Source organism: Callospermophilus lateralis, chromosome 19 (genome assembly GCF_048772815.1).
Source record: "Callospermophilus lateralis isolate mCalLat2 chromosome 19, mCalLat2.hap1, whole genome shotgun sequence".
NCBI lineage: Eukaryota > Metazoa > Chordata > Mammalia > Rodentia > Sciuridae > Callospermophilus > Callospermophilus lateralis.
This window is the reverse complement of record NC_135323.1, coordinates 6,875,457-6,889,788: the sequence shown is the minus strand read 5'-3', so window position 1 is coordinate 6,889,788 and position 14,332 is coordinate 6,875,457. Positions and strand designations below refer to the sequence as shown.

Here is a 14,332-nt window from a genome sequence, read left to right as displayed (position 1 = left end):
TTTGGCTCCTCCTGTCTCAGCCTCTCACTACAGGCATGTGCCACCATACCTGTCAGCCATGGCTTTTAAAGATACTGGAAGGACCTCATAGAATCAGAGGTGGTACTCCATTGTGTTAGGGTTACCTTCACCAGCTGCAGCAGGAAGTCCCTGGAAAAGGTGCATGCTGACTTGAGAGGTCAAAGGAAAAGGATCCTTCAAAGTGAAAGGAGCAGGGCTGGGGATGTGGCTCAACTGGTAGCGCGCTTGCCTGGCATGCATGCGGCCCGGGTTCGATCCTCAGCACCACATACAAACAAGGATCTTGTGTCCGCCGAAAACTAAAAAATAAATATTAAAAAAAATTCTCTCTCTCTCTCTCTCTCTTAAAAAAAAAAAAACAAAAAAACAACAACAACAACAACAAAAAACAAAGTGAAAGGAGCCATTCGGAAACCCACTAAGACCCTGAGATCATCTAGAAAGTGCCTTATGGTGAAGGTTCTTAGACACAGAGTGGTTTCCAGAAGAGAATCCACAGCAACACACTGACTTTCCAGCCCTTCCCAGAATGTTAAGCAAGTTCCTTCTGTCAACTTCAAGCCAGGAGTCAAGTTGTCATCACCATTGCAGATGCCTAAATCAATAATTTTAATAAATTGATTATCAGTTATTAAAAAAGGAGGAGAAAGGGCTGGGGATGTACCTCAGTGATAGAGCACTTGCTTAGCACGAACAAGACCCTGGATTCAATTGCAACTTCTTCAAACAAAAGAAACTGACATGCCAGAGAGCTTTATATGTGGCAGGAGGAATCTACACCAGTGAAACTAGGCAAAATTATAAATACAAAACAAAAATGGGATAAAAGCTGGCTTTCCTTTGACTTTATAGATCTTAAAGCTTTGCTTTTTTTCTGTCTGAACAGAACTTTGCACAATATTATAGTTCTGAATATAAATTAATAAATATATAAATTAATTACAACTTTTTTGGGGGGAGGGTGATGGGGATTGAACTGGGGACCTTGTACATACTGGGCAAGTGCCCTATCACTGGCTATCTCCCTAGCCCTGCAACATCTTTTTGAGACCAACAGTTCAGAGTTTTAAAGATAGAGAAATTTTTAAAGGGAATATTTTCTACTTAAAAGGAACATTTGAAATGTGTATGTGCTGAGCTCTTTAATAGCTAAGCACTTTTACAGTGTCCCAGACTAGAAATTAAAAAGCCTTTGAAGCACACAGAAAAGTTGGGCTGACGATACAGAGGCCACACAGTCCCTGGGAGACAGAGGCTCCTGGCTGCAACTGTGCTTCCTGCATGGAAGCCAACACTGCCACTGTCCACAAGACAGTGGAAATGCACCATGAGGAGGGAATTCATATCCCTGCTTTCTCCTGTAAGGCAGGTTGTGAATGAATGTGCACGCAGGACAGGACTTGTTGCTTTGCTTGTATTCATCTGGTACCACCCAGCTTCTCACCAAAGATGTTCTGTTGTTTTGAAGTTCTTGGCAGTAAGCACAGACAGTGCTGACATAGTCGAAATGTAGAAGAGTCCCTGTTCAAATAGTTGTTGTGGAACAATATGTGCTCCTTTGTGCTGAAGTGCAGAAGCTGTGGTGGATACAACTGCAGGCATCAATTGAGGCCTAGGCATCAAGCAGTGTAGGGCCATATTAGTTCTTCATAGCCACATGCTCTAGAAAGAAAAGAAGCTGGTCTCACTTTCAAGTATTCCTAGAAATAATGAGTTTGGTTGATGTTACACCTGAAGACATGGAAAGTATGCCTTGGCACTTCTGCTTAGAACACAGGTGTGACAGCTGTTTCAAGGAAAGCACTTATTTGCACACTTGACACTCTCCAGGTAATACCATCACCACTAGAGTCTGATTGGTTGGCCAACTGCAGTTGTGCAGGTGTGAACACTTGGATGACATTTTTCTTGATAATTTTTTTTTTCAAAGAAAACAATTGCTAGTATCTGTACCGATGATAAAATTGAAATGTTCAAGTGAAAATTAGGATTTTGGGAAGTTGTTACTGTAGTTTGACATCTTCTCAGTACTTGAAGACTTTTGAGGAGATCAGTGGTGATGCTAATGAATTAATTCATTGATATTGTAGAGTGATACTTGTTGCCATTTGGAAGCTCTCCAGTATTTCCCAGATGACTCCACAGTGTGCTATTGTAGAATCATGTAATGGCAGAAGGTACATTTCAAGTGTGAGGTAGATTGGTGGTGTTAAAGTCACAGAGCATGGAAAGCTCCTTAATGCTGTTCATCTTTAAGAAACTACTACTTTTTGAGTTTTAGTATAATATCAAAGAAGAGTATCCACAATTATCTAAGAGGCTATTAAAACCTTCCTTTTTCTAGCAGTTCATCAGAATGAGGCTGCATCTTTACATACTGGAGCCTGAAGGACAGATGTGAGAGTCCAGCTCCATCCTTCTAAATTAGATTTTTAAAATGCATAACCATGCTTCTCATTCCATTAACTATTTTTGCTACAGTCCTAGATATGGAACACGGGGCCTATCCTCAGCACTTTATTATTTTTATTTTGGCACATTGTCTCACTGAGTTGCCCACACTGCCCTCAGACTTCAATCCTTCTGTCTCAGCCTCCCAAGTAGATGGCTCACAGGAGTGTGCCACCATGCTGGGGACAGAGGGGGTCACTTTTAAATATTATTTATGCAACGGATTTATTGTTTTAATGACTTAAATAAATATTTGAAAATGTCTTCGTTTGTTTCTCAGTCCGTTTGGTGGATAGAATCTGGAGACAGATCTTTTGGGTCTCCATCAAGTTGAAGTCCAAGACCTAAAGAGTAGAGGGTGGACCTTTCAGAGCAAACAATGTCCCATCAGCGATTGCCACTGGTCCCCCACCCAAGTGAATCGAGGTCTAGAGAGCCTTCCTGGAGTTCAGGGCAGCCACTCCCAGTCCCACAGCCTCACTGTGCTCTCCAGATGGAGTTTTTCTGGGTGTTTCATGCTCAGATCTTTCAAGATGGGTCTCCTTGGGGTCTGTGTGGGGTACAGGGGAGGAAGAGGAGAGAATCTAGGCCTTTGAGTTGGGGAAGAGCAGGATTTTACATTGTCATCTCTTGTGAGTTGAAAGTAGATGTCATCAGATGCTCAGCCACTATATGGTGATGCTGAGAGATGTCATCCGTTTTGGGGAGCCAAATGCTGTGTGTGTAAGTAAGGTTGTCCACTGAATAGTTAGCTGTATCTCTGATTGAGGTTTGGTTTTTTTTTTTTTTAATTGGTTGTTCAAAACATTACAAAGCTCTTGACATATCATATTTCATACATTAGATTCAAGTGGGTTATGAACTCCCATTTTTACCCCAAATTCAGATTGCAGAATCACATCGGTTACACATCCACATTTTTACATAATGCCCTATTAGTAACTGTTTTATTCTGCTACCTTTCCTATCCCCTACTATCCCCCCTCCCCTCCCCTCCTGAGGTTTGGTTTTGGCTCTAAGTCTTCAAATGGCTTCTACAACCTGCCAGGGAGAAGAAGTACACTTGGAGGAGCAGGAAGTTTCTTCAGGAGTGGAAATTGATTCTGAAGTAAAAAATCAAAATGATTCCTTCTGGGCTGGGATTGTAGCTCAGTGGTAGAGCGCTTGCTTACACATGTGAGGCCCTGGGTTCGGTCCTCAGCACCACATAAAAATAAATACATAAAGATATTGTGTCTATCTGCAACTTAAAAATATATATATATATTTCTTCCTTGGAAGTATTTTTTCTTTCTTTTGGGGTACTGGGGATTGAATCTAGGGGCACTTTACTACCAAGCTACGTTCCCAGTTCTTTTTTTTTTAAGTTGCTGGTTCTGACCTCAAAATTTTGATCCTCCTGCCTTAGCCTTCCTGAGTTGCTGGGATTACAGGTATGCACCACTACACCTGGCTAAAGTACTTAAACTTTCAAAGTAGATAAATAAATTACTTGTAAGCTCATTGGCTAACTAAGCTAGTACACTGTGATATAACTGCTAATAATGGAGTTTTCTTGGTCTCTGTTTGCCCCCTGTACTCTCTGACTCGTGGGCCTCAGCAAGGTAGGGGTTCCACATTTGCACAGTTAGTGAGTGGCACTACTTCCTGTGGTGCCTACATGTTCTGCTGCTAAGTTATCACAGGCTTCACTTTCTCTCTGAATGATAATGCTCTTGACCTCTCTGTCCTCCTTTTCCTTTTCCTTTTCCTTCTAAGGCTAGATTTCTAAAGTGGGATTACTTCCTGATATGCATTTCTAAATTGCTTTTCCAGCATGGCCTCATTTCAGGCCATTAGTGCTGCATGAGAACAATTGTATCCCCCTGCAACCCCAGTGGTCCCAGAAGAATGGTACAAAGGATGCTCAATCCCATTTCTTTATTAAGGACTACTGAAAATGTTTTTGTATCACCTCGTTCTTTTGGGGAACTTCCAATTTGGGTACTTTGTTCACTTTTCTGCTGAGACTGGTGGCCTCTTGCAGCGCTTGGTGTTGGCTCTGTGGAGCGCAGGTGTTGTCCCTTCCACAGCCTGTTATTCTGGTTGTTTTGTGGTTAGAGTTTTTTTGTTCTCATGTAGTCCAGCCTGTGGTTTTGTGTGTGGTGACTCCTTTTACTTTGGGCTTGGAAGGCAACTCCTCCTGCATAGCTTGAAGAATTTCTCTCATCATCTTCTGGTACTCCCCTTGTCTGGTTTAATCTTTCAGACTTACTTTCTCATGCACTGTGAGAGCCAAGGACAAGATGGCACCATGAGGCCTCCTTTTTCCTTGCTTATGAATCAGGCCTTTTATAGGGGGTTCTTTGCCTCTTCTCTCACCGTACGTGTGTGTGTGTATGTGTGTGTGTGTGTGTACATGCATGTGCACGCACACATGCACAGTTGTACTAAGGATTGAATCCAGGACCACCTCCATTTCCTTGTGTTGCCTCTGGTTTTCAAAGCCTACAGAATGCCTTTGGCCAAGACTTGGCCTAGACAGGCCAGAATGGATCAGGCTGTGGGGATAGTAGAGTTTGATGGGAGAATTGGGTTTTTCCAGTTCAGTTCTCCTTCTTACAAGTGCTCTGGCCCCTTGGTAAGTTGCCCAGGTACTTACATGGTTGTCTTAGGCCTTTTTCAAATATAAAAACAGTATTCTACAGGAGAACCCCAGATTAGGGATTTCAGTGGAATCAGCTAGATATAGGGCTGGGGGAATAGTTCAATGGTTGATCACTTGCCTGGCATGCACAGGCCCTTGGTTCCATCCCCATTACTGCATGGGGTGGGGGTGGGAGTGGTGTGTAAATCAGTAGCTATTAGCTTTAACAAGTGAGGTAACCTATAGACATTAAGATGACCTCTTGGGCTGGGGTTATAACTTAGTGGTAGAGCACTTGCCTAGCATGTGTGAGGCACTGGGTTCATTTCTTAGCACTGCGTATAAATAAGTGATATAAAGGTTCATTGACAACTAAAAAAAATATTTTTTTAAAATGATCTCTTATGCTTTTAGGAGGCAAAGTGAAGTGTTGTACTTGCTGCTGATGGGTATTATAACAAAGCCTGTACTTGAAACTTTGTTTTCCAGATTTGCCACATTTAAATGAATGTATTATATTAGTGTGATAGGGATTCCAGAAAAGATGTCCCCCCTCCAGGTGCTGGGGTCAGACCCAGGGCTGATGCCTGCTGAGTTTATACTCTGCCCTATCCTAGAAAAGACATTCTTTTTTTTTTTTAAGAAGTGTTAAATATTCTTTATTTAATAATACATGAACCACACTAAAAGGCCTTTCCATAAAGAAAAAACAGCATTTTAGATACCTGGGATTCTAATTAAATTGGCATGATCAACAAAAATATAAAGTAGACACTGCTACCTTATCTTTAGCCATTGCCTTTAATAAGCTAATGAACACAAATTGAAACACATGTGAATCATGCTTGGTTCTGAGAGAGTGAAGGGAGATTTCCCCTATATTTAAGCATATTCACATAATCACTTATATAAATCCAAATATAAAACCAGTTTCGAGATGGCATTCACCATTTTTGCATAATACTGAATATTACTTATTAAGTCCAGTCATAACTTTAAAAAGGGGAAACAATGATACAATTTACTGAAGTGGGATTGTAGCCAAAATATTAATTTAACTGCAATGTATTTTTACTTAAATCAAGAAAAATAATTTTGTCAGTCATTCCTGATAAGAATCTGATGTGTCACATCAATTAAATTATGGTGCACATAAAAAAGCCACAAGACATTTATTTTTGGTAATAAATAAGGCAGTGGCTATTATTCATTAGTACCTTTTTTGAGATAAGCTATTAAGCCTACCCTTTCTCCCTTCTTAATGCCAGGGAAGATCATTTTTGTTTCAGGGATGTATTTTGAGGCATTCTCCAAATACTCCATCAGTGTATCCTCTCCCCAGGTGCTGCCTTTGTTCTTGTTGGCATCTGTGTGAGAGAATCCAGCAGCCTGACCTGTCTTCTGCCTAAACAGTCCATGGAGATTTGGCCCAGTCGTGTGCTTGCCTCCCTTTTCCATGGTGTGGCACAGGGGGCATACTTGTGAACAAAACTCTTTGCCTTTCTCAGCATCACTCTTTTTAAAATTTTCAGTTGTAGATGGGCACAATACCTTTATTTATTTTTATGTGGTGTTCAGGATCAAACTCGGGGCCTCATATGTGCTAGACACAGGCTCTACCACTGAGCTAAATAGCCTGAGCCCCAACATCACTCATTTTTAATTCATTCTTTCATTGCTACCACAAAGTAGGTTCCCACTCAGAAGCCAGATGTCCCACTCTCTAGTCCAAGGACACACCATGTCTGTGCTTATGTCAAAACATTCTTAAACCAGGTCCAAGTTGGGTCTTTCAAGAATTCGTGATCTTAAAGCACTCTAGATTGTACACCCTGAACTGGGGAGTCCTGGCATGGGAAGTAGCTTAAGTATCACAATCTGGTCCTGAATGGATTATTTATCTCTTCTCTCACCATAGGTTTGTGTTGGGGGGAGTGCACATGTGCACTAGGGATTGAACCCAGGGCCTCCTGCATTTGCTATGTGTTGCTTCTGGGTTCAGGGTACCATCCCCTCTACCTGTTCTCTGCTGCATAGATACCCCAGCCAAGAAGTAACTATGGGACTTTGGTCCAGACACAGGTGAAATGTCCCATGTGTTGCATTAGGAGTTGTCTCCTGTATATGAAGCCTGGCTGGATCTGCAGGTGACAGTCTTGGTAGTGCAGAATCCCAGAGGTCCTTTGGGGTTTATCTGAAAGAAGGAATCTGGGGAGTTTCTGTGAGTGTCTTATTCTTGTTTTCTTCTTCTTCTTTTTTTTTTTATAGGCACCAATTTGTAGAAAATAATCTAATACTAAAAATGGGTCCAGTGGATAAGCGAAAGGTGAGTCAGACTCCTGCTGATTTTTGTCTTCATAGGTGACTTCCTCCCGCTGCTAGCTTGGCTTAGCTCTCCTTTCTTGGGCTCCTGCCATGATGTTGACATAGTGTTCTTCATCCTGGCACTCTATAAAGAAATCTCTAGATTTAATAGCCCAGGAAGATTTAAGCCCTCAGGGAAACAGTTGGAACCCCACTGAGTTCCAAAAAGTTGGAACTCCCACAGGGAGTCAGCAAGGGGCAGGTGGAAAGCCAGCTTCAGCTCTGGCTCTGGAACCTGGCTTCCCATTTCAAGGTATCTGTCCTGTGGAGTCCATGTCTAGTACCCTAGCAGGTGGTCTAATATTTCGTTAGTATTATGTTATGTTTTATGAATTAAGCAGATTGTATCAGAAAATACAAGACTCTTCAACCATTCTAAGCATGACTCTTAACTGCCCTTCCTACCTGTGCAGCTTCCACCCAGTGAAATTCTCCATGCAGGTGGGCTGTGTTTGACCTGACCTACCCAGAGTGGGCTTCTGTGACTTAGGCCAGGGGACAGTGGGACAGTGGTCAGTGCCCATCTGTGTGAGCTCAGCAGCAGGGTCTAGGTGAGGTACAAGGTGTCCTAGCTCAGTGGAGAGGTAGCTGGCATGATCCCTATGCACTGAGCTACTCTAGGTGAGTTCCCTCTGAGGTAGCAGTGCATGTTGTCCACACTCACCTGTGAATCTTGATGATAGGGTTGTTTGTTTGTTTGTATCAGGGTTTATTTGCACGACGACGACAGCTGCTGCTTACAGAAGGGCCACATCTATATTATGTTGATCCTGTCAACAAAGTTCTAAAAGGTGAAATTCCATGGTCACAAGAACTCCGACCAGAAGCCAAGAATTTTAAAACTTTTTTTGTTCATACGGTGAGTCTGTTCCTGAGAACTCTTATTGGCAGTATTGTCATAGACCTCAGTGCTTTCGCTGACAGCATCCCTCGCTTTGGTCAAGGGAGCAGTTGGGACCATGGCACTTTCGCATCTCCCTGAGAATCTGCATTAGCTGCTCAGCCCTGAATTGGGCTGGGAGACACCCAGGGCTTTTTTTTTCAACTTGGGGTGGTCACTTGCCTGCATATTTAATTTCTGCATGTGTGGAAAGAAGAAGCCCCCTGTGCTCACAGGCTTCTCCAAGGCACTTGTAGCACTAGCAGCAGGACATAGGACATAGGGATGGAGGCTGGGGGGGACTCCCTGAAGAACATCAGGTACTCTGTCTTTGCAGCCTAACAGGACATATTACCTGATGGATCCAAGTGGGAATGCTCACAAGTGGTGCAGAAAGATCCAGGAGGTTTGGAGGCAGCGATACCAGAGCCACCCAGATGCTGCTGTGCAGTGACGTAGCCTGCGGCCGAGCTGCCCTTCGCTGCCAGGATACCTGCCCCAGCGCGGCTCGGCCGCCACCCGGGACACTTCCAGACCACCTGCCAGCCATCTCAAGGAGAATGCGGACAGCGGAAACCTTCCAACTTTTTTATTTAAAAGAAAAGAAAAAAAATACACAACCACACAAAGAACAAAACCAGTAACAAACAGGAATTCAGGGTCGCTTTGCTTGCTCTCTGTGCTTTGTGGAGGCTTCCATGTGCTCTTGGGGCCGTGAAGACCCAGCCCCTTACACGGCAGCCCAGCTCCTGCCCAGACCAGTGGCTAGACTTGGTGTCACCAGCCCCTCCTAGCATCCATCAAAACCATGTGCCTGCCACGCACCACTCCTACTGTGGCCCAGGGACTGGCTCTTTCTGCCCACCCCCACTGTCACGGAGCCCTTTACCAGGGAACCTCTGTGCACCGTACTGCGTGTACTACAGACAGGGTTCTTAGCTTTGTGAGTATGCTCCCTACCTTATGTTCCTCATGCATGACCCTGGAGGTGTGGCCTGGCCCTTTGTGTCTCCTGTTGTGGCTCTGGTGACAGGATTTCTGTGGTTCCTACTGTCTGGCAGGCAGATTGAGAGGTGAAGAGTAGGCAAGACTGTGGAGATGACATGCAGAGCAGGCTGCTGCAGTTACAAGGAGCCCTCCTGGGTCTCAACTCCCATGTCCCACCTCCTAGCAGTGTCCTTCAGTGGGGCTGGATGCCAAGCCAAGCACATGCTTGGGAGGGGCACTGTCAGATAGAAACCAGGTTAGCACCCAGCTGAGTTTTTGCCAGATACACAGAACCCTGTCCTGTACTTGGCAAGGCCAGGAGGTACCACAGAATCTTCAGGCCTTCCTGAGAATCTCTGGAAAGTTTTAAATGTACAGGCTGCCTGTACAGGCTACTAGTAAGGTCAGGCTTAAGAGAATCCTAGTGTCAGCAGTCCCAGGGTGCTTCAGTCTCCTGCCCAGCCTTACGTGCCCCTGTTCATGTTGTGGCTAAACACTTCTCAAAGATATCTCAGTTTTTACATTTCTGTGTTGGAAATCTAAAAGCCTTCTTCCTGCACTGCCTGGCCACTTGGCCAATGAGGGTGGAGTTTGTTTAGAAAAAAAAGTGTTATTTACTCTTGCCTGGGACATTAGAATAGCCCACTGAAGCCTGAGTCTGTTTGATCTGGTGTCTTCTGCCAGTTTTAGGGCGACTTTCTTTTTTCGCTTCCATAGCAGTGCTTTGCTTTGTGTTAGAGACCAGAATGTACCAGTCCCTTGCTTTGCTTTGCTGCTTCCAGGCAGAGTGCTCCAAAGGTCTCAAATGTGCCTGTCCTTGCCTTGATTGTCCCTGGGGGTGGCTTTCAGTCCCTGGGGAAGAAGAGCAGGCACCTGCCTTTTCAGTCTGCTCACAGACACCATCCGACTCCTATGTCCCCAAGGCAGGAACAACTTTGCCATTTCTGTAGACCTTCATAAAGGCACCAGCAAAAGGCCCATAGAAAATGTACTCCTTACACCTATCACCTGGTATGCCAGGCCAGTCCAAACTGAGAAGAAAGATTTCTTTCCCAAACTGTTTTAATGATAAGAGTGGTTCTTTTTAAACTGAGAGGAAGTGCAGATATGGGGCTGCACTAGTGCTAGACTGGAACAGAGATATTCCCCAGGCTTTGACAGTCATTTCTGTGAGAGCTGTGTGTGAGCGAGCATGGGTCAGGTTCTCACCTGTCCTTGGGGATCCTCAGAGAGCGGGCAACACACCAGGTTTCCTCTCAGCCTTTAGAAGGCTTGCTTGTGTTAGGTGAGTCTCACTTGGCTGTTTTTTTTCTTGAAATCCTTTGCAGACTCACTCCGCTTGTTGCTATTTTGACCTCTTCAGAATGTCCTGTGTCTTCAGGGGTAGCTCCCTGACTCTCCTGCCTGTGCACACACATGCAGAGAAGGGGTCTCTTGGGGCAATCTGGTACAGTGGAACAAGTAGGGCTAAGACTCGGCTGAATAAGAGAACCTGGCCAATTAGAATAAAGAACTAGAATAGAAGTCTTCTTTTATCTGCGCCCTCTGGAGAGCACCGCTACCTCCTGGGCTTCACCAATAAACACCATCCCAACCTCCTCCACCACATGGCTGAGGGCCAAGACAAATGCCACACTGTTCCCTGTTCCCCTTGGTCCTCACTTACTGTCCCTTTTATTCCTTGCTGCTTTTTTGTTTAAGGGCCGTGCACATTCTTCTTTAGCCCTGACTTATGTTAGTCTAGCTTTTCCAGTCACCCTCAAGCTGTCACCTAGCATGCAGGTACTGTGGGTTTCAGGGTACATGTAGACATGCGTTTGTGGAGACACAAGTTGGGTCTAGCCCAGGTGAGAAAGTAGTGCCCTCCTGTTTAATAGATCTAGGAACCATGGGTCCCACTAAGGACCAGTAAGGACAAATGTAAATGCCTTTCTATGGCTTCTCCCAGCCCAGAGGGTAGCAGACTGGTGGCCATGGCTCAGACAGCCCACTGTGCCCTGCCTTCCCTGGGGATGCAGAGGGAGCTAGATATAGATGGGTTGTTTGCACCCTTTTTCCTCTGGTACCAGCCAGGGCAGCAGGCATCCCTGTGTGGAGCTTAAGCCTCTCTACCCTAGGGAGTGGCACTGTGGTGTGTCTACCATTCTCAACCTTAACTTCCTAGAGGCTTGTTAGAAATTTGCTTTAAGAAAGTTGGCTTATGTTGTCAGTCCAAAGCAAACAGGGACTTCACCTGCTCCAGTGCTCTCAGTCTGCTCTGTATTTGTGGTCCATGCTGGAAGGACTCAGCCCCGTGGCATACATCCACACACACCAGCCAGAGAGCTCCAGGTGATTCTGTGCTTTCTTAAAAGTAGTAGTAGTCTTTCTGAAAAAAATCAACTAGGCTCTCCACCCAGAGTCCACTGTGAGCATTTGGATCTAGATTCTGTCCCCTCTTCCATTGATTTGCTTTTCAAACTAAATTGGGATCATACAGTGTACATTATTTTGTATCCATCTTTTTCATTTGATATTTTATCTGAAGTACTTTCCCATGTCATGAGCAGTTCTTCAAAAGCATGTTTTAATGATTGTAGAGTCTAATGGTCATAAATTTTTATGATAGTTTTATCTATTTCCCTATTGTAAAAGACTTAGGTAGTTTCTGGTTTTTCACTGTTTAAATAATGCTGTGATGAATGTCCTTATAAATCTTTCTATATTTGACTCTGATCTTTTCCCCTTAGATACCAGCAAATGGTATTTAGGGTTAAAGAGTTTGTTCATTTCACTCAGATATTCCTCCCTCTTGGTCTTGTTGCTCAGATGCTCAGAGTTTCAGTAACAGCCTCCTTCCTGGTGTCCTACAGATTCTGAGCAAATCAGTTTTTACTAAGCTGTGTGTTCCAAAGAATGATGAATATAAATAACTGCTCTCTTTTCTTTTGTTAATGCTAAAATGATGTCATTCCTGCAGATCCATTTGTGACAGATTTTTCCAGGAGCTAATTTCCTTATTTTCATTGCAATAATGTGGTCATGCTTGCATGTTAATTCTCTTCCATTGCTGCTGCTATGGCTTCCAAGTGTTTGGTGATGTTTTAAGAAATCTTTTACTTTGTGTCCACAATGGTACTGAATCTGCTTCTGCACAGTCAGCAGAGATTAAAAAAAAAAAAAAAAAGTTGAACTGACCTTGCCACGTGCTTAGTGGGTGATTTGTACTTAAGTTTATAGATTACACCATTTGGGATCACTAGCAGAGCAAGGCTCTATTTGTAAAAGAAACCGTATAGACAATTGTGTTTTACAAGAGTGCATTTGTGTGTCCCTCCACCCCTCAACAGAAGTTGTTAGCAGTTCAGGACAACACAATGTCTAGGCCTTTCATTGTGGAATGTGGATCTGAGGTGGCATGAGTGTGAGGTGTTCTCCCTGCCCACAGTGCTGCAGGTTGCCCAGTGGTCTTCAAGTCCAGACCATCCAAATTTGTTTGTGTTTTTATTTCTCCACATTTACTGAGTTCCATTGATTCTGAGGAGAAACATGTACAAGAGGGTTTTCTGACCACCATGCTCAGTGCCACTTGACTACCAGAGCTCAGGGCTGAATTGTGCAGAATTAGGTCTCCTGCCCACCTCTGGTGCACCACAGTTCCTCCTCTGGCTGGATTACAGACCCAGGGTGCTCACTGCTGTGACTTGAGAGGTGAAGGTACTGTGTCCTGACAGGTGTTTTTTTTTTTTTTTGCTTTTTTCCATTTTGCTTCACTGAACACCCAGCATGAACTGATGGTGACTCAAGTGGGTGTGACTCTTTGTTCTTGGGCAGAGTGTATGGCAAGAACCCCTGAATCAGGGCTGTAGCCACTTTCAGAGCCTCTTGAGAGGCATTGGCTTCTAGCCCAAAACTACAAGGTTGTAAATTATCTGTGGAGAACTGTTCTGGGAAGGAAACTGTTTTCCAGCAAAGAGCATTTTTATTTGTTGCAGAGATGGCCATGGCAGGTAAATGAATGAGCCAGTGTGAATACCTGAATTTTCCCTGTAATTCTTTTCTTCAATGTGATGAAACACCAAACTGTATAGAGAACTTTTTACAAAAGGCAAAAAAAACCTTTTTTTTTTTAAAACCCTTGTAGCCCACTATAGTCTAACATCTGGCTGAAAGCCTCTCTTTTGACCACAGTTTGATTGGATGTTGACAAATTTAACTGCTGCAGTGTTTGGAGCTGCTGCAGCAGTTCCAGCCACATACCGTAGGTTGAATGGATAGTATGTTGCTGTCCTTCAGATTGGTGGCAGTCAGTTGCACCGTGTGTAATGTCCTCTACCTGGTCTGTAGCAGTAACTGTGATGTACAGGCAAAGCAAAAATTAAAAAAAAAACAAAAAAACAACAACAAAAAAAAACTTATGGAAACAAATAATGCAATGATACTAGGATATACACTTTTGTATTTTTATTCTTATATAAGGTTATTTGCTGGCTATTGTCGGCCTCTAGTTCATTCTGTGTTATTTAAATTCTAATATATGAATTATTTGGATTGAATTCATGTTCGGGGCCACGTTGTTGTATGTATTGATGTACAGCCTTGAATGTGAATAATTATTGTAAACTATTATATTTTACAACTTTTTTTCTGGCTTTATTATATAAATTTTCTATTTGGTCATGGTTTAATCATATCATAATTTAATGAATCTGTTTATTCTTTTTTCAAATATCTGTGCTTTAGATATAGTTCCGAATGATGAATTTCCCTCGTATGCTCCGTAGTCTTGAAATAAAAGCATGTAGAGTGCACCCTTTTGCGAGCCTGATTCTTCCTTTGATCCGGGCGGGACCCGGGATCCCCCAGTGAAACCAGGACCTGCACCGGCCGGAAGGGAGCACGCCCGTCAGCCTTTTCGGACCGGAACTTCCGCCTCCCGCATGACTCCGGGGCGGGCGCTTTACTAGGGCGGACCTGTGGGCGGGACAGAGCGCGGAGAACACTATTAAAGGCCGGACACTTCC

At 43.8% G+C, this 14,332-nt stretch overlaps 1 protein-coding gene across 5 annotated transcripts in view; it reads left to right on the top strand.

Annotated features, from left to right (window-relative positions):
* Positions 1-12,505, top strand: part of Pdpk1 (3-phosphoinositide dependent protein kinase 1) — a 70,735-nt gene extending 58,230 nt beyond the window's left edge. For 3 of the 5 annotated variants that reach the window (XR_013089466.2, XR_013089465.2, XR_013089464.2), the window contains one exon: positions 7,367-7,424. Coding sequence is in view for 2 of the 5 variants with exons in the window: in XM_076840978.2 (XP_076697093.1) it covers positions 7,367-7,424; positions 8,169-8,321; positions 8,680-8,796 (328 nt within the window). In the remaining 3 variants the exon portion in view is untranslated. Of the gene's footprint in view, positions 1-415; positions 2,662-7,366; positions 7,425-8,168; positions 8,322-8,679 lie in introns of those variants that run through there. The other 2 variants (XM_076840978.2, XM_076840979.2) reach the window with 2 other exon arrangements.
* The last annotated feature ends 1,827 nt before the right edge of the window (positions 12,506-14,332 follow it).